General features: G+C 47.6%; 2 protein-coding genes across 3 annotated transcripts in view; one reads left to right on the top strand and one right to left on the bottom strand.

The window, feature by feature from the left end:
* The window catches only part of syf2 (SYF2 pre-mRNA-splicing factor), a 65898-nt gene that overhangs the window by 45721 nt on the left and 1317 nt on the right, over window positions 1-18860 (bottom strand). The window contains exon 2 of the mRNA XM_011615687.2: window positions 16544-16610. Within this exon, the coding sequence (XP_011613989.1) occupies window positions 16544-16588 (45 nt within the window). The 5' untranslated portion in view covers window positions 16589-16610. The remainder of the gene's footprint in view (window positions 1-16543; window positions 16611-18860) is intronic.
* runx3 (RUNX family transcription factor 3) overlaps window positions 13983-18860 on the top strand; it is a 39435-nt gene continuing 34557 nt past the window's right edge. Inside the window, exons 1-2 of one of the 2 annotated variants that reach the window (XM_029825710.1) lie at window positions 13983-14255; window positions 14373-14608. In XM_029825710.1, coding sequence (XP_029681570.1) covers window positions 14551-14608 — 58 coding nt within the window. In that variant the 5' untranslated portion in view covers window positions 13983-14255; window positions 14373-14550. The remainder of the gene's footprint in view (window positions 14256-14372; window positions 14609-18860) is intronic. The other variant, XM_011615537.2, reaches the window with a different exon arrangement.

Below are 18860 nucleotides of genomic sequence, written 5' to 3'. Positions count from 1 at the left end.
AAAAAAAAAAACTAAAGTAGAATCATGTAGGTCAACAGCTGTAAAGAGAGGACAAACAGAGAACAAATCCATATGACAACATATTACCCAGTTGGATTTACAGTGGGTTTTTCATTGTTTGTTGTCTTACTTAACTAAGGGAAAAACTACTTTGCATCAACTAAAGAGTGTTTTTCCAGTAGTCTCAGCCTACTAGTGTTTATTATAAGACTAGTCGACCTGTGGAACTATACAGGGAAATAAAGGATGGATTAATACATCTCATTATAAACTCATGAGAAGTTCACAATATTTGTGGGACTGTTGGATTAAAATATGAAACTACTGATTCCTTTGGTGCTTGGACACGACAATGGATAATTCTAACAATCAGAGCACGTCATCAAGTGTGTGGCTGAAGTCTGGGGCGATGAAAAGAGAGGGTGCTGATGGAGCTCGTCAAGGTGGGACGACAGAGGGTGACTAGTATCTCTCTCCCCTTTGACCTAAACATGAGCATTACAAGCCTTCGGGGACCCTAATGGACCCAAACACACAATGGGCAAAGCCGAGTCCACACAAATCAGCGCCACCGCCAAATGACACAAGTAGAGTGTTGGAAACGTCTTAATTTGCCATGTTAGACATGAACAGAGCTCTTCGCTGGGCTCAAAGGACTCATTTTTTCTCCAGTGTTTTGAGCAAGCTGATTAGAGAAAGGCAACCAGACAAACGGCGTATTTACAAGAAGCGAGCCCTGTCCGCTTTAAGAAAATACGCTCGCTGTCTAAAGTGTGAACAACTGCCCCGCTCTGAACCCAGATGCAACGCAGATGTGCCGAGCAGACTTCGAGCCACATTTGAGGTCCAACAAACACGAAAAGCTGCGCCGCTGTTATTTTGGACCCTGGCTGTCCGTTCTGTCAGCGCCTGGAGTGGCCGGACAGCTGCCGCGGCGGCCGCGTGCTCTGAGTGGATCGCTCGGGCCTGCGGCATGAATAATACATGCTGTTTATGAGTGTATGTTTTCCATCTGACCCCTGGGTCCACAGTGAAATTACAGCGGGCCTCTTAAGGGGCTGCAGCAGGGCAGACAGGGAGAGTGTCAGAGACAGATGAAGCTCGTCCCAGGGAGGCGACGGGTCATTCACTGCCCAGGGATCCCCCATCAGCCATCAGTGACATATCCAATCAGGGCTTATAATGTTTTACACAGAAACATTCTCTGCTGGTGGGCAACACAACACAGCGAGAGCCTTTGACCCAGGGAGCCCAGCGAGCAGCGTAAAGAAAGTATAGGAATACTGGAGGAATCAGGTAGGAGTGACGCTGCACTGCCGGGGAAAACCTGCTGACTGACCCTGATAGAAGGGAATGAACAGAAAGCCGATTAATGAACAGGCTGCCAGGGGCCCTGCCTTTGGGGTTAGCCTCCATTCCACTCATGGCAATTAGGCGAGGCAGCCGTCAGAGGTGGCGGGCCTCCAAACTAACACATCTAATCCAAGTGGAAGCCTCCCTCTAACACTGTCACTAATGCCCCAGACGTTGGAGAATGTCTGCGTTTTATGGACAGTCTGTGGCTACTGACAGTTTTCTCACGTGCCGGGCGGGGTGGGTGGGGGGGTCAATTCTGGGGATCGAAAGCAGAAGAGGAAGAGTGGTCACAGACGTCAGTCGGGGTGTTAAACCCCCCCGCCCCGGTTCTGTCGTCTGTCCGAGACTTTCGTCTACAGTAAATGTTGCTTGGTGAAGTACCACTAGGTGGCGTGGTCACTTTGGTCACATGGAAATCATACATGATGACAACTGCTGATGAGTAAGGCAGAGATAAAAAAAAAAAATGCTGACGCGGCGCAAAAACCCAAAGACAGAACGTGAACTCTTGGAGTCACCTCCCTGAGTCGGCGCTAATTTTTTTTTTGTCTACTCCTGAAAAAGATATCGCCGCCAGGACCGATTAAGAGCACCTCCATCGGCAAAAATGATGTCAACGTTTGAGAAAAACCAAAACCCCAGCGCGTCCCCGCGTGAGCACATCTGCGAGCGTGTGTGTGATCACAGTTTTAGCCTGCTGAATAATTCAGCATCTCCCCAGTGCCAACACTGACATTAACTGAGGGGAACCATTAAAGATCCGGGAGGAGAACATGACACGGCCTTCTCGCCCGCAGCTGTTCCCTCCCGCTTCCCGGGGGTGCGGCGCCCTCTATGCGCAGGGGCCACTAAGCCCTCGTCGCGAGCTGACTGAGCCGCTGCAGGAAACGAGTCGTGGGTGAGGGTCAGAGGTTACCCAAGCAGAGGCACGGCAGCGTTATCGTAACACTTAGAAAACGCTTCGACAAAAGGTGAACAGGTTTCACGCTCACGGAGGACTTTGTGATTTTTAAACGCATTTCTAAAAAATGATTTCCCATATTTGAACATTTTCATTTTACCTAATGAGTAAAATTGAAATAAGCACGGGTATTATTTGAGTGGTAAATCATTCAGGGCGGAGCATTTGCAGCAGTCTATGGATGATACGCATCATATGCTTCCCCTACGCAGACATATGACTGTTGCACGGTCATGTGGAACTCCTCAGAGGGAGCCCAGGGCAGCCTGCGCAGTTAAAACAATTTGCTCACATTTGAGGTCCCTCTTGGCGGCAAATCCGATCAAGCCAGAACTGCGATAACCCTTCGTCCAACAGCACGATAACGTAAGAACCGAACTAAAGTCGCTGACTCAAGCCGATTTCCTGTTGAGTTTTCACATGTACGCAAATGATAAATAGGTTTCAAAAGAATGCATCTGACTGCAGTTGATATTTATTTGAATATTTTAGTAAAGAAGTCCAAAAGGAAAACCCAGATTTTAGTTTCCAGGTGCCAAAGGTCACTCCCAGGCCCCAGTGCTGAGAGGTCAGAGTCGTGTTGGCCAATCAAACATCAGACAGACGCTTTCAATGTTACGGCACACTGGTATTTTTACTCCACCTCCATTTCCTTTGCCATAGTTGTGGTTGTCATATTGTAAAAAGCTTCTCTAAGGGGTCATTCTGGTATCATTCCCGACTGATGACTGGGGGGTCAGAGGGTCAGCCGGGTTCCCTGAACGGCAGCTGTCATGTGACTGATGATCAGTGTCCACCGGCGAGGTGTAGATGGGTCTCCAGGAGGCGGCGGACTGTGTGGTTTGCTGGGAGGTGAATGATGGGCTGGGAGTGGTCTGGTCCTGGCTCTCAGGCTGCAGTGGTAGCCCAGAGCACTGAGAACTAGTGGGCATTATCATTTGTTAAGTGCCCTTTCGCCTCTGGTCAGGAACACTTAACATGGCCTGTGGTCACTAAATGCTGCTGGACTGCCGGTAGCAAGGTAAAATATTCATTGTCACGGAGTGGTGGTTTTCCTCTGCAACAATGTTAAAAGCTAGGTTTGGTTTTGAGCTTTAACCAGGGCCCTAAAACCAGGCGGCCAGAATCAGCCTTTTACTGGACACTGTAATGGCCCTCAACATGATCTGTGGACCCGACCACAAAATCACAGGCAATAAAAAAATCAAAACTAAACTAAACAACCACACTCTGGATGGAGGATCTGTAAATTGTAGAGCAAATCTGGCACGAGCTGTAATCAAGAAAAGTAACATTTCTAAAGAAATCCGCTGTTTGCAAGGACCAAATATGCTAGCAGCTAGCAAACGATATGGTATCATTTTCGTTTTAAGAATGTAGTATAGGCACCACAAATGGGAAATCTAAACTCCAAATGTCCACGATACGTGTAGTTAACTACTTTTGTTTCCATTCATGGCAAGCAAGTGAGTCACCTGTGGAACATTTTCTGTTGCTGCAAGTGACATTCAAGTGTGGGGTCCCAGCTTCGAGAACAGGGGACTTTCCAGAAGACCCTTGCAGCATGCCCCCCCCCTTTAAGCAAACCACATGACATTTACCACCACGTCAACACACTGAAAGAACTGAGGAAGTTTAGTTTTCTCCTGCCGGCTCGTTCTGCATGTTGTGGTCACTGCCTGCAGCATCGCTGCCTGTCAAGTCAGAGCAGTTGAACAGATTTAGCATTTGTCCTTGTTTTTAATGGGGTCGACAGAGGAGTTCGCACCTGTGGCGAGTCTGGCATTTAGCAGCCCATAAACTCCCTCTTCTCTCCTTCACCGCCCGACTCCCCATCTCTCCGACTCAACCGTGCACTTAAAGCTGCACCCCAGCTCCCATCAGGTGTTTGCTTCCGCGCAATCTGCTGCTGGTTTCATCTCTGTTCCAGTTTGGCTGCAGCCGACGGTGTCTCAGCACCACAGAACCTAGTTAGAGGCGAGGGTGGTTTCTCCCCCGGCAGCCTCAGACCGACTGCCGCTCCGGCTTTCAGTCGGGGGTGAGGCCTTGAGGGTTGCGGGGTTCTGGCTGAGGAAAGTCCTGCCCCCAAGGGTGCTTGGCGGCATGCTTGGTCAACCTAAGCGCATCTTACAGGAGGCTTGAGGCCAAGCAGAAGCCAGGCTGTGGCAGGTGTGGCTATGGGATGTGAGGGGAAGCAGCCGCACGCACAGACACATGCACTGGGGAAATGTGCTACACCGAGCAGCGGTGCATAATATGGTAAACTGATCATCGGAATTCATGTCATATAACTGGAATTTCTTTTGATGAGGGATGAGGATAAATAAAAATGGTGCTGCCGAACTAAAGGTCTGCGGCCTGCTGGCGTGAAGGTAAAGTGAAAGAGAAGCTGATCTCATGTCTGCAGAAGGAATAAAAAGGAGAAGTGCAGACATCAAGATGAAATTTCACCGCTGTTGTAAGATTTTCTTTCCCACAGACATCAGACATGAGCCAGACAGGCACGAGGTCTCATACGAGCAGCTACTGAGAATATTTCCGCCATGTTTACATCACGTATATCTGTCGGCGGTGGTAAAAAAAAACCCAACCCAAACACTTTGAAAACCCTCAGCGTGCTGTTAAATCCTTTAAGCACCTCTCTGAGGGGCCACACAGCTGATATAAACCCAAATCCAACTCTTAATAAAAATAAAAACTAGTGAACCTGCTTGGTAGCGGGACGCTCATATCCAAACGCAGCCTCCTACAGCGGCGGAATGTCAGACGTCAGAAACTGTGACGTCAGACGGAAAATTGCCTGACCTTTGCGAGAATGACATCGGACGTGGTTAACGTATATGATTAAAAGGGAAGCAGGATGCAGGCGCAGCCCGAGCTTGTCCCTGAGACAATGTCTGCGCCTGATATGTGCGCTAACCTGCCAGGCCGATTCCTGCCCCCGTCCACATGTTGGATGCGGGTCAGACAGACGTGGTGTCACCGCCACCCTCACAGAAGATGACATTCCCACACGGGCTGCCTGTCGGAGCAGCGCATAGGCCGAGTCATGGTATTTCTCATGAAACCACGGTGATGGACATCAAACAGGCGCTAACTTCCTCACGCGCTGCCTCACTTCCGTCTTCTGCATGTGAGGACCTGAGGTTGCCATGGTTCCCGGGCCAGCATTTGCGTGCGAGCAGCTTAGACAGCCGTCTGGGGTTTCACACACGCATAACAGGAAGACAGTACTCGTACTTCTCAACCGTTTCTCACTTCTGCCTTCTAGATATAGGGAAGGCTGCGGAGTTGTGCAGACACAACACACACTTATGGTGAATAAAGTTGCCGCCCTGACCAAACAGAAATCTCTAAATTTTAGCAATTTTCCCCTTTTGAATAGAATCCACTTATTGTGTCAATGTCGAAGTTCTTGGTCTGCGATTGCGACGTCACACAGGACCGATTAATGCTTTGTCAAATATGGCGGCACGTAAAGGTTTGATGTTGTATTTAAAAACAAACCTGTAACCATTAACAGGGAATCACGTCTGACAGCCGTTCGTCACGAGTCATTAAAGACAATAATAACGCTATAGGGGGTTCTACGGAGCCTTCGGGTTTAGCAACATCACCGGATTACGTGTGTGGGTGTGAAAGCACGTCCAATTTTCCTCATTTGCATCATGGAAACACACACCTAATAACTAAGGCCGTCATGACAACGAGGGCTAAACAAGCTGAGTCATACCTGTCCCCACAGCTTTACATTGAAGACCCAAAGCTATTAACTAGAGGAGAGAATTTTATTTAGACGTTTCCAGTCAGACAGTCACTCACACACTCCACTCCCAGCGACCCAATTAACATGTTTTAGCTGAATGAAGGGAGAAACCCAAGTGAGGAGAAGAGGCAGACCCCATGTGAAAAGGCCCAGGTGTCCACGGTAGCCACCAAGGAGTCGACGGTCTGTCGGTGTAGTTTTGTGCTTCCGTTGCCAGTGTTGGTGACCAAGTATAAGTGTTAAGCAACCATATGCTCAGCGCTCAGATGCTCAGTGGCTGTGGGAAAGTAGCAGATCTGGTGCATGGTTGAGAGTTTCTCAAAGTAGAGTCTGCAAGCCACTACAGAGGCAAGCTATATTGTAAACTCATAGCGGAACCCGTCTGCGGCCAGAGCCGTGCCAAAGCAAGCCTTCCCCGTGCCAGCAGCTCTCTGATTTCACTCAAGTATCCAAGGCAGGCCTGCAATCTACATACAACCAGCAAACCTGAATTTCATTCACACACCACGGGAGGAGGGGGTGGGGTGAAATCCCATCATGAATATTTGATGCTACGGCTTATTTGGACAAAAGGGTCAAGTTTCCAGTGATGAATATTTGGGATTTACATGCATACTCTTCCTGTCATGTGTTACCTCATCCTAAACCTGCTGCAGCAGTTACAGGAGAGACGGACTGAAACGACCCTGCAGAGGCTTATTTTAACGGAAAACTCGCTGGTAAATGTGGCAATATTGCGAGATGTCGTGAGGTTAATGCTGCAGTGGAAAAACATGCATGGGTTTTGTGGAAACCACTGCTCAAAAGTGAGCTCGTGGCCTCTTTACTGTCATACGTGACTTTTATCAAGGTCATTCTCTGTCTTTGGATAAAATGAACAATTTACATTTACATTTACATACAAGTTATATGAGGACAAAATCACTGTTTTTGATACATTCATATTCATATTCTTGGTGACTCATGCAGGCAGCACATGGTGGTTTGTGTGAGGGTGCAGCTCCAAGCGTTTCAGATGCTGAGATGACTCAACTTAGCAGAAACTAGCCAACACGTCTGGGTAAAAAAGGCACGGCTAACCAGCACCATGGGAATGTGGCAGAATATGTCCTGTTCTGTGGCAACATCTGCCTCAGTCCTGCATGTTGTCAGCGAGAACCTGGTTGAATATACACAGATCAAAGTTATTTGTGCCATATAATAATAATAATAATAATAATAATAATAATAATAATAATAATAATAATAATAATAATAATAATAATAATAATAATAGAGAGAAACCACTGTGTGCAGCACGCACAACTGTTGACACGTCCGAGTTAGTAATATCAGGGATTAAATCACTTCTGTTCAGTCACTGATGTATCACAACCACAATGCATTGTATTATTAGGTGATCTGTCTTCTTACCACATGATAAACCAGATATTTAGACAGTGTTTTGCGTCTTGGTTCAAGTTTTATCATACCACACCCTGGTTGTGTGCCCACAGACCAGGAGTACCTCTTCAAGCCCGTAGGCCGCAGTGATATTTACCCTGGTCATGTGACACTCTGCCACCACGAGCAACGTGCCAAGCCTGCGGAGAATGGCAGAACACTATCTACTCCCACTCCAACCATTGTTACCCTTTGTAGTGAGGCCGCAATAAACTCCACATGTGGGTTGGAATGGGAGGCCTTTGAAAAAGCGTTTTGGTGCCTTCTGTCCGCTTCTGCATTTCTAAGGCGCATTTTAATGTGAAAAGGGCACGTGGACAGTAAGAAAAAAAAAAAAAAAAATCGCTATCTGCACATTTAGGGTCCCAAGGAACGCCAGGAAAAGCATCACGCTATAAGATTGAAACAAACTGCACCAAATACGCGTTCAGATGCACTGAAGTAGCACTGGAGCGGAAGCCAAAGTCCCCCCAGCCTTGTCACGAAACACTGGCAGCCATGTAGAACAGCATTTATACTCACGCTGTATAGACACACACACACACACACACACACACACACACACACACACACACACACACGTACAAATAAAGAGAGATAGAGATACAGAAAGCAAGCAAGCCACCAACCACAACCACAAAGCCCCACAGCAAGCACCTGGCTGTACCCGCTCCCAGACAGCCCAAACACACACACACACACATGCACACACACACGCACACACACACACACACACACACACGCACACACACATCCATGCACATTCATTTTTCCTTTCTAAGGAATGAGATGCACAAAGCCCCTGCTTCTTTCAACACCTTTGCCATGCACGGTACGCCAGCGGAGCCATGCACGGAGCGCAGTGTGTGTCAGCGTGCATCGATGCAGGTCTCTTCAGTTATTATACAGCCGTGCAGCATCTAGGCCTATTTAGAGAAATAAGCGTGGGAAACAACGTCAGCAGCACTGCACAGTACTTTTACTCTACTTTCATCCTTAATAAAAGGGGACACACACGACACAAAACAACTTGATCTAAAAGTTGCATCAAGTCCTGTACATTTACCTATACTGGTTTTGGATTTGCAGCCTATATTACTTTTTAACTCTAAAAGGAGTTTGACAAAGTTGACTCAAACGTGGGTCAAACCGTCTGACACAGATTCGTCCCAGGATGGTCCCAGGATGTTCTCTGACACGTCAGGCTTCGTGAAGGAAACTGGCCTTCAGGTTGCAGGCGATCTGCCAGTGAGTCGCCTCAGTGCAGAATACCTTTACTGATGTGCACCCCTGGAGCCCCCCCACTCACGCAGCCTGCCAGCCAGTCTAGGGGGCCTGGGATGCATTAGAGGCCGAGGGAGAGGCCACCCGGTGTGGCCTTGGTTAGGAGAGGCGCACTCCTTATTCATACACACACACGGGCGCGCACACACACATACACACACGCACAAAGGAAACACTGTACGTCTCCCCGAGAATAAAAGCCAGCCCGCGATCATAGATCAGACATATGTAGCGTCTGCAGAATCTGGTTCCTGACCCGCCAGCACAGAGGGATACAGCTGCACGCACACACACACACACGCACACACACACACACACACACACACACACACACACACACACACACACACTCACACACACACATACATGGAAACTAAGCAGGAAGGACTGCAAATGATGACAGAGAGCAATGATCTCTGATATTAAAGACTGAACAAGACGGACAGTGAGGTAGAGATACCGGCTCACGTGTGTGTGTGTGTGTGTGTGTGTGTGTGTGTGTGCGTGCAGCAGAGTTTAGACTGCAATACAGGCCATCATGAGTGCCCCGTGTTTCCATCACCTCATCAAGCATCCTAATGGTCATCACTCCTATTTGTCAGAGAGGGAGAGACAAATGAAAGAGACGCAGCGGCGAAGGAGAAAGTGAGAATGACATTCTGGAGGAAAAATGGAGTGCGCTATTATGTTACTGACTTTCAAAAGACCATAGCGAGCTTACGCACATGTGCCTACATTTACCATTACGTGCACACACACGCAAGCAGCCCCTCCAGCCCACCCAACCAATTTTTTTATTCTGTGTCAGTAAAAACCCACCAAAGGACTGAAATGTGTGTACTGCAATGTGAAAGCAGGTCACTGCTGCAGGCGCACACACACACACACACACACACACACCAACAAAAAAAGAGATGATTAAATCAATAAAAATCCTGAACTGATAATTGTGATGCTTTTGTTCCTATCTGCTTTATCTTATAATGTTCGACAATCTCTCAGCAACAGCAAGCTCATTATATTGATCCGAAAAGAAAGACTTTTGACTGGTTTTCAAATAATTCGGGTACTTTGTGAGATCCGCATCACTGACTCTCATGCAAAAAGCATTTTGCGCACACGAGGTGCACCGACTGTTTGATGCAACAATGCGATACTGCTCTCACGCAGGCAGTGTCTGTATAAACCACTGTGCAACTGCTCTAGAGGAACATCCTGCCCCCACACAGAAGGCCTGCATGCTTACAGGCTCGTCTGTCACATCCAAAACCCACGTCTGAACCACAGGAAGCACGTTTGTGCACTCACGTAGACACCAATGCACAGATGCACACACACATAGGTAATAAAACATGGCTGAAATAGCTGCGTTACTTTCTAAATGCAACTCAGCACATCGACATCCTCGACTGTACTCAACATATGCAGACGCACTCATGCGTGCCGTTTCTGAGACGTTACGCTAAAATACAAAAAACACGCAGCAAAATCTCACAACATCCGTGTCAGCTGAAAAAAAAAAAAATGACGATGCACCGAGGCCAGTGGGATCCGTTGGATTTGTGGCATGACCACGGTCTGCTCTATTCTGGTCGGGCTTGGCTGGGTTTTGTGTGTGTGTGTGTGTTTGTGTGCATGCTTAGCTTTGGGGCATTTGGGGTAACTGAGGTCTCGGGTTTACGGGTTCTTTTATGTGAGGCTGCACTTCACCCTCCAGCTGCTCCGAATCCATGATGTGGTGCCTGCACGTACCTCAACAACGAGTGCAAATTCACCACATTGGTGAAGACGAGCAGTTCAGAAAACACGAGGACAAAACACGAAACACGACACGATGGAGAGGACGGTGTTCAGACAGAGCGCTTCGCTTAAACTCTCGCTTGACATGTATGTTCTGCAGCATTTACTAACATTTACAGCACCAATTTCCACTTAAATATAACCAACACACAGACACACAACTGCTGTGTAATCCTGTTCGCCTCGGGGTAAATCCTGCCGGTAGGATTGTAAAGAACTGAAATCTATTTTAATTCCTTATAAGGAGATGAAATCAGCCATAAATGGTAGAATAAGGTCCACGGAAAGTTCTTCACAGAGGTGAGGAGCTTCTGGAAAAGTGGATAGATTTGTCCTTAAGTGCCGCGGCAGGTGCGTGAGCTACAGTTTAACACTGAGGCTGATGAGCGAGCAGCAATGTTAATCTGCCCCCTTATTTGTGTTCACACAGATGTCGCCATTCATCGCTGGTGACACTGCTCACCGCTGCGTGACTTCCTCCATAAATATCCCGACTGGAGCGGCGCCGATTCTACTGTAGCAGACTGTAGCAGACCGTTGCAGACTCTCTTGTCTCGCTCCCACCACAGTTTACTGCTGCGATGCATCGCTCCTGAGCAGCCCTGCGATACGGTCTAGTCAGTGTGTGGCGACAGAGCACGCTCCCCTCCTCTCTGTGTGGTTTCCACAGTCAAGTCTCCATGTCTGCTGGAGCCAATAAATAAATAATGGGCCTGGTGATCACTTCCAACCATGATACTTCGAGCTAAAACCGCTGAATCTGGGAGTGCCTCGCTTACAATGACAACAACAGGATAGAAACACACCAACAAAAACACCCAACAATGAAGATTACAGCATACATGCTCGTTAAAAACTAATACTTAGCTTTATTAATTCCATAATCACATATTTATTAGATTATCTTGTTTGTTTTTTATCACCTCATGGGAAACTTTTCTTATAGTCTGGGCTCTTAACTCCAGAACCAAATGTAGACTTCACCATTGGCGGACAACATCATCAATCATTGGCTTGAGCGCTGTAATGTGATTAAAATAAAACGGTCGACGGTATGAGGTGTGAGTGAGCTGGTAGGACGCCGGAGTCGGCGCACGCGGCCCAAAAACGGGCTCGGATGGCCTATCCGAGAAGCAGGCATTACCACGGTGTTTGATGCAATGACGGCCACTTCATTATAAAAGCCTCCTCAAGTCCCACGCTGCATTCCACGTTTATAGGGAACATATGGAGAAGCCTGCAATTTTTAGACCACAAAATAAGCCCCTTTGCAGCTGGACGCACGACCGCACTGGGTCCTTTTTGCCTCGCGAGCCACACCCGAGAGGCGTAGGACCACTGACAGTGATTAAACCACCACAGTTTTCTCAGCAAAACAGAAGTTATATTAAGCTTAAATACAGGGGCTTGATAAACAAGGCCTGGGCAGGGGAAAAAAGAATGGACTGAACGAAGGCCACAATAATCTTCAGACTATTTTCCCCTCACGGTCATGGGCAATGCAAAGCAATGAGATACATTTCAAAACACGGAGCAGATGTTTACCTAGACAAAGAAGAAAAAAAAACACAAGACCGAGGGAAAAGGGCCTCGAATGTCTTCAAATGTCACGTTTGCGCAGCGCTATGGCGGAGTCAATTCCTGTTCTTGCACAATGCCGTGGGACGGTCTTACATTTATTTGAGTTTTCTCTATTCCTCATTGAAAATTCAGGGGAAACGTCTGGCCGCAACTAGCCAAAAAAAAGTAAATCATAAATAGGGAAACTGACAATAACCTTAAAAATGTTCTCAAAAAAAAGGCAAACACAAATAAATATCTTGAAGACGAGACATATTCATTACAAGACGGCACACAAACAGGCACGTAATTATTTGAAAGCGAAACAAAAGAGCTTAAGCGGCGCTTGAGAACAGGCCCTGGATGTTGCCGCCGCGCCGAGTGTTGACACGAGGGAAACTCTGCAGCAAATGACTCACTGTTTTATCATAAGTCAGCACAAACGCTCAGCCACTGTGTCCCTGGCCCATGCAACAGAACCACCTCATGCTCAGCAGAGAGAACCCCATCTGTAATCTGTCCCTGGGCTGGCAGGGCAGAGCGAGGCCATGTCGGGAGGCAGGCGAGGTGTCAGAAGAGGAAGCCTCGCTGTGCGTGAGGTTAAGTCGGAGGCCTGTAGCGGCTGCGTGGACACACTGATAAAAGCCCTGGGGCCGTGGCTGCGGCCTCAGTGTTCGGCCACACTTGCCGACACGCCGTGTCATTTAGGCCATGCTGCCGCCTAACTCAACGGCAACTGCTCATTTACAGGGCAGTGCGGGCTACCAGGAAGAACGGCACAGCTCCCGCTCTCTTACACACACACACACACACACACACTGGTCATAGCATGGCACTGTACAGTATATACACATACAAACACACTGTGGTCCATGAAGCAGTTTGTCTAGCAATTAGCGCAGGACACCGTGAGCCGGCATTCACACACAGGACTTTCTCACACTCACACACTCACACACCCACACAGACACACACACACATTCTTTTCTTATCAAGACTATATGAGTGATTTCCTGTTTCGTTTTGTTTTACTGAGAAGAGCAAACAACGAGCAAACATCGTCAGTGAATCACATTTTTCAACTACCGTTTAAGGAGAAAAGGAACCCAGAAAATAAAAAAGTGCAAAAACCACATTTAGGTTGTGTCCGCTGTAGGAGGCTTTTGGGTCAGAATAAAAGGCCAAACAAAATCCTAAATCAATTGGTCACACATGTATAAGGTGGACATAGAGAAAGGCAAAATTGCACAGGAAATGGAGGCTGAGTCGACAGAATGGAGAAAAGAATGACTTCTAATAAGACTATGATTATGATACTATCAAGTGGTAAGTGAGGGTGGATGTTTTGCAGGCATAAAACCACCAATTCATACAAACACAGATGTGCTGTGAGTCAGACAAATGTAAAAGGACATCCGCAGAGTCAGGAACAACATGCACAATGCTGTTCAGCAGTTACACTGATACGTCGGTGCCTCCTTGGCAACGCTTAAAGTTGCAGTGCTCTTCCATTTCCTCCTCCTCGACAGCTCTGTTCATTTGATTGTGTTTGGATTTAAGGGTTCCAACGCCTCTTCAGCTGTTCTACAGATCCTTCAAAGCTCCCTGCAAACCTCAGCCACAACAATTTAATGGGCTTCTGCGCGGGTTTCACCCCAGAAGGAAGACGGAATGCTTCCAAAAGTTGTGGGCAACAAAGTGAAAATTGAGAGCGAAGATGGAGGGTCAGGAGGAGAGATTCAGAGAAACAACGATCAAGTAAAGAGAAGGCAAAGATGATAGCTGGAGAAGGGAGGAGAAGAAGGTGGGAGGGAGAGGCCCAGTGACCTCACTTGACATGTGACGTGGGTTCGACCACTCAGAGGAGTGTGTTTCTGTGTGGAGAATGGCGAGGAGGATGCAGATACACTGTGGCTTTTAGCTTCTTACTAACACTAATGCTCTGGTGAGGCAACCGCCATCGTGCAGAAGAAACATACAAAGACAGAGCAGACTAGCCGGCTAACCTCGTCTCCCCGAGTGACAAAGGACCACAAACCCAGGCTGACTTACACCTCCCAGGCCCCCCTTTCATCTCCTGCCCCGGTGAGTTCCCCGCAACACCTGCAGACACCAGTTCTACCGCTGCGAATGCTCTCAACTGCTCTTTCTCTCCTCTCCTTTCTCTCAAATGTCTCCTGGTGGCTGCCGTGCTCGGTGCAGGCTTGTGGCTCTGGATTCCTGTGGTGGTCACAAACCGATTCTCGGTTGCGCGCCATCTCTGAGCTCAAGAAGTTCTCATCCCCTCCGCTCTCCTTGCTTTTGACTTTCTCCTCTGCTCCCCGAACAACGCGTAGCCTGACTGAAGCGAGGGGCTCGGCACCACTTGGGCTTCCGTGTCATGGCATCCAACAGCATCTTTGACTCCCTCTCCAGCTACAGCAACAGTCTGCTCAGAGGTGAGTAAAGCTATGCCTCTACCACCATACCAACGCCACCACCGGTTCGGTTGTTTTTAGTTATGTGTGTGGATTGTTTCTGACAAAGTTGTCCACCGTTGTGACCGTTGGTGGGTTCTGGTTTTGCTCTGATGCGTAGGGAGACGTACCCTGTGTTGTCTGCAGGGTCGATGGAGTAGCACTATAGTGGAATAACCACAGACCTTCATTATCAAGTGAATCCTTACGCTCTCACTGTGAGAATACGAGCTCAGAGGGTCCATGTGACTTAGCTCTTCCTGGAACACAGCAATACAATAAAAGAGCAAAGAGAAAAAGAACATATTAGTACCTCTCTTACTGCTTCAGGAGGTACTTTTGGTCGGTGTGGTGAGGTGAGTGCACTATAGTTGGCGGTGCAGGACACAACCCTCAATATAGAAGCCATTTGTTGCCATGGCAATTCCAATCAGACGGCTTTTACTGGCAAATAATGGGGCTCTTTGAGCAGAGATGAGTAGAAACTTTTGCCTCATTTTGATTTTAACAGTTTTGTTGAAGTGGAGAAAATACAAAACCATCGACTTGTATTTCCCGAATAGCTGCCGCTCCGTTGGCTGGACTCGGCTGTTTGCGCTGGTTTTAACGCAACCGCCAAGACGACCACCAGAAAAAGCAGCCGAGAAAAACACCCCCCCCCCCCCAATTAAGGCCTTGTTGCTGCGCTAATACGATGCAGCCACTAGGAGAAGCACTTCCAGCTCCTAATTGTTTGCAGAGGATTTCTTAACATCTCTGGAGCCTCGCTCACAGACGTCCGAACACACACTTCGTACATCTGTCTCTCACATGAGAACAATCCTTCGATATCCTGAGTGCAACCGCAGCGACAAGGGATGATGTTCCAGTGTTCTCACAACTTCGACATACACCCAGGCATTTATTGTTTCATTCTGACAAGGCTAACCCTCCTTTTTTCCATCACCGCTGGGTCTGGGTCTGCATCCCTTTATCTCTTCACTGCCTACAGATCAGTGTCAGAGACGGCAGGCTTAACGCACGCCATTTATAAGGCCTGCGAGAGGTTTCAACCTCCAAACCAATGCGCTTTTGTGCGCCTGATTTTGATTTAAAAAGTGATGGGATAGGAAAGAGCAGGTCTGGGAAGAGGGAGAGAAAGAGGGAGGAAGGGAGAGAGAGAGAGAAAACAAGCAGTTAAAGCTGTAATCATCCATTGGAAATCATTAGTGAATATACAATATCCTTCACAATTCATTCTGTCGGGAGACTGAAACCGAACTACCGGGGAACAAAGACCAGCAGTCATTAAATCCTCCAGTTCAATTTGAAGGCATTTCAAATTAGGACTACCTCATGTAAGAAAAATACCCCAGTGGTTCATTTAACAACTTGCATTACACAGGCAGAGCAATTTGGCAAGATATCCATTTTCGACTCAAATCAAACCTAAATTAAGAGGAACGGTTACAGAAAATCAGAAAGACTGCTGAATGTCTGGGCCTCGGAGCTCTGGCTAAATTAGCGTGGCTGCTCTGTTCTTGGTTCGATGGGGGAAAAATACCTGGCAACTGGGCCCTCAACGGCAGACCTGTGGGCTTCAGGGCGGGGCACTAGATCTACAAGCACCTTGTCTTTGGTGAAGCTTCCTCTGGTCACAGGGGGCAGTTTAGAGAGGAAGTTTCAAAACATGTGGAAATACTACATTTAGCATGGTAAGTTGGGCAAAAAGAACCTCCACCACCGGTAGACCTGTGTCCTGAGGTGACCTCCCCACCCCAACACTAGAGAGAGATGTTGATCATAGCCTAGCCTAGCCACACAGTATCTTATTCCGTGCACAACAATTTGGGTTTCCAGACTATGTTGATAGCATGTGATCACATGTGATCGGCAGCATCAGATACTCATTGCATGAGAAGTGAGAGAAGGTCTTACCTCAGAAACCTCAGTCCTCCAGACAGAAACATACAGGTAGTGCATGTGACATGTGCAGCTGTCCTTCCTGTGGTGTGTGAGTGCACGTAGTCGGAAAAAGAAAGACAGAGAAAAATAGATGCAGAAGTTTGTTAATCTGATGGACTCTGGGTTTCTTGCTTTTATAGGTTATAACCAAACTGGGGCTAAATCTGTTAGCACTCAGTGTTTCAGAGACGGCTTTTGAATCAGAAATCTCCGCCGAAGCGCCAGACTTTCCCCCGTGAGGCCCAATCATGTCGCCTGTACAGACTGATGGGATTCTGACGTATTGGCAGGCTTTACGTCAGCTAGGCAACCTGGTTTATAGCAGCTGCGGCGGGAGCCCGGGTGATGATGGTGGGTCATATTCTTGGCTCAGTTTCTGTCACCGCAGTTTCCCTCCAGTGGGACGAAACCAGGAAGTTCACAGCGGGCTGTTTTACGCAGGGGTCCGTCTTTTTCAGAGCCCTTCGTTCCCTTTGTGGCTCAGGAAAAGAGCGCCGGTTTATTAGGGTGGGAATGGATTTACATGTTTGCCTTATTGCGCTCCATGAATGGAAGCGAGAGCCTGCGTGTGAGAAAGCACGGCGCCGCCGCACAGTTGTAGCCGGGTTATTTTGGAGGATTTCGGAGGAGGTGGTCTTTAAATACATCAAAATAAGTCATTAAAAGTTGATAGATGTCAAGGCAAATTTTAAACGCGGAACCACAGAGAAATAAAATGGTGTCGTGCAGTAGCTCCCAGAGAGAGCGAGGCTATAAATTTGAGTGAGCACACGGCAGGCCCCTGGTGAATTTATTAACAACAAAGTCATATGGTAAAGATATTTTTCCTCCTCTGTTGAATGAACTTGTTCGATTGGAGCCGATTCAAAATCTCGCCGAGTGTGAGGCCCCCCGAGCGACGCCAAAACAGGGAGCCTGGGTCTGAAATCTGTAACCAGATATTAAGAGTTCCAATATTCAAAAGCGAAAGCAAATAATAGAAAACGTATGACAGGCGCGGAGCAGCACAATCCTGTCTCCAATTTAACTGAATATAATATCTATTTATAAAACTCTGGAGGCATGCTGGAGAGGAGGAATGCTCTGGACTTGATTAGGGCTGTAAACGATTCGAACGTACTTATTTACTTTTTGGTTCGTCTCACCGCTTTTACCGTCTGTCAACAGGACTTTATGGGGAACACTCTCAGGGGTTGTCTGCGAGACGGCTTCCAGGTAGCGTGTGCGCGGAGTTGTGCTGATTATGCGGTCGACTAATCCCAAACCTGCCCCCGCCCTGGGATGCTTTTGGTTCCAACCACGCCGCTCCGCGTCGCATCGGTCAAGGTTGAACTCGTGTTAAGTGCAGTCGTAAATACAATTTTCTGGTGGTCGGCGTGCAACCACAGGGGCCAGATTCTTTACAGCCCATCTTTAAAATATGGATTCATGCAGGGCAGCTTTCTCTGAGGTGAGAGCAAGGTTGTAGTGAAGAAGGTCGTCAGGCTGAGCAGAAGGCGCAAACGTCTGCGTCAACGATGGCACACAAATGTGTCAAATGATGTAAGAGGATGCTTTAATGTATGCAGCAGTTCAAGTGAAAGAGGAACATAGTACATGAGAAATTAAAATGACTTCTCGTCAATTGTTTTGAAATTGAAAAACTAGAAAAAAGAATCTTACGTCCATGCCGCGTTTGTTACTGTTACACTGAGATTTGAAATAATCCCTTCAACTCCAAATAAGTCCAGCTTCACATCCCCTCAGACCCACTGTAATTCTGAATTAAATAATAAAGAGGCATTTGATGGCAGGGTTGCGCAACTGTGACTAAAACATCATCTGAAGCCAGAGTCGCCGTGCTCAGAACCACGCTCATGTGTTATCATCCTGCGTTTAGTCTTTGGGTCATAAATGCAACGTGCAATGTCATTAAAAGTGCACGGAGGGAGAAATGATTCATTTTCAAAATTCAACTAACGCCTCTCAGGGGTAGGTTGCTTTCGTTCCCGCCTGCTGTGAGCTGAACCTGACACAGATGTACATAGGGCCCCCTCCCCATCATGTGAAACAACATCCTTTCTATAGAACTGTGCAGGAAAGGCAAAGAAACCCGCCTGTGAATGAGCACGACTGCCGTGCACTTTTGTTTTTAACATTACACTTGCTTTGGAACCCACAAATGGCTTTAATGGGTGGGCACTGAGCTGGTTGGCAGCACATAAAGTGACTCCAACTTATGGAAATCCCACATGTTCAGGAGCATATCAGCAAAGGACTTTTTTCCCCTGCTTTTTTATAAGATTGGGCA

This window comes from Takifugu rubripes, chromosome 2, assembly GCF_901000725.2.
Source record: "Takifugu rubripes chromosome 2, fTakRub1.2, whole genome shotgun sequence".
NCBI classification, from domain to species: domain Eukaryota; kingdom Metazoa; phylum Chordata; class Actinopteri; order Tetraodontiformes; family Tetraodontidae; genus Takifugu; species Takifugu rubripes.
Note: the sequence above shows the minus strand (reverse complement) of the source record. Positions and strands in the feature narration are given on the sequence as shown.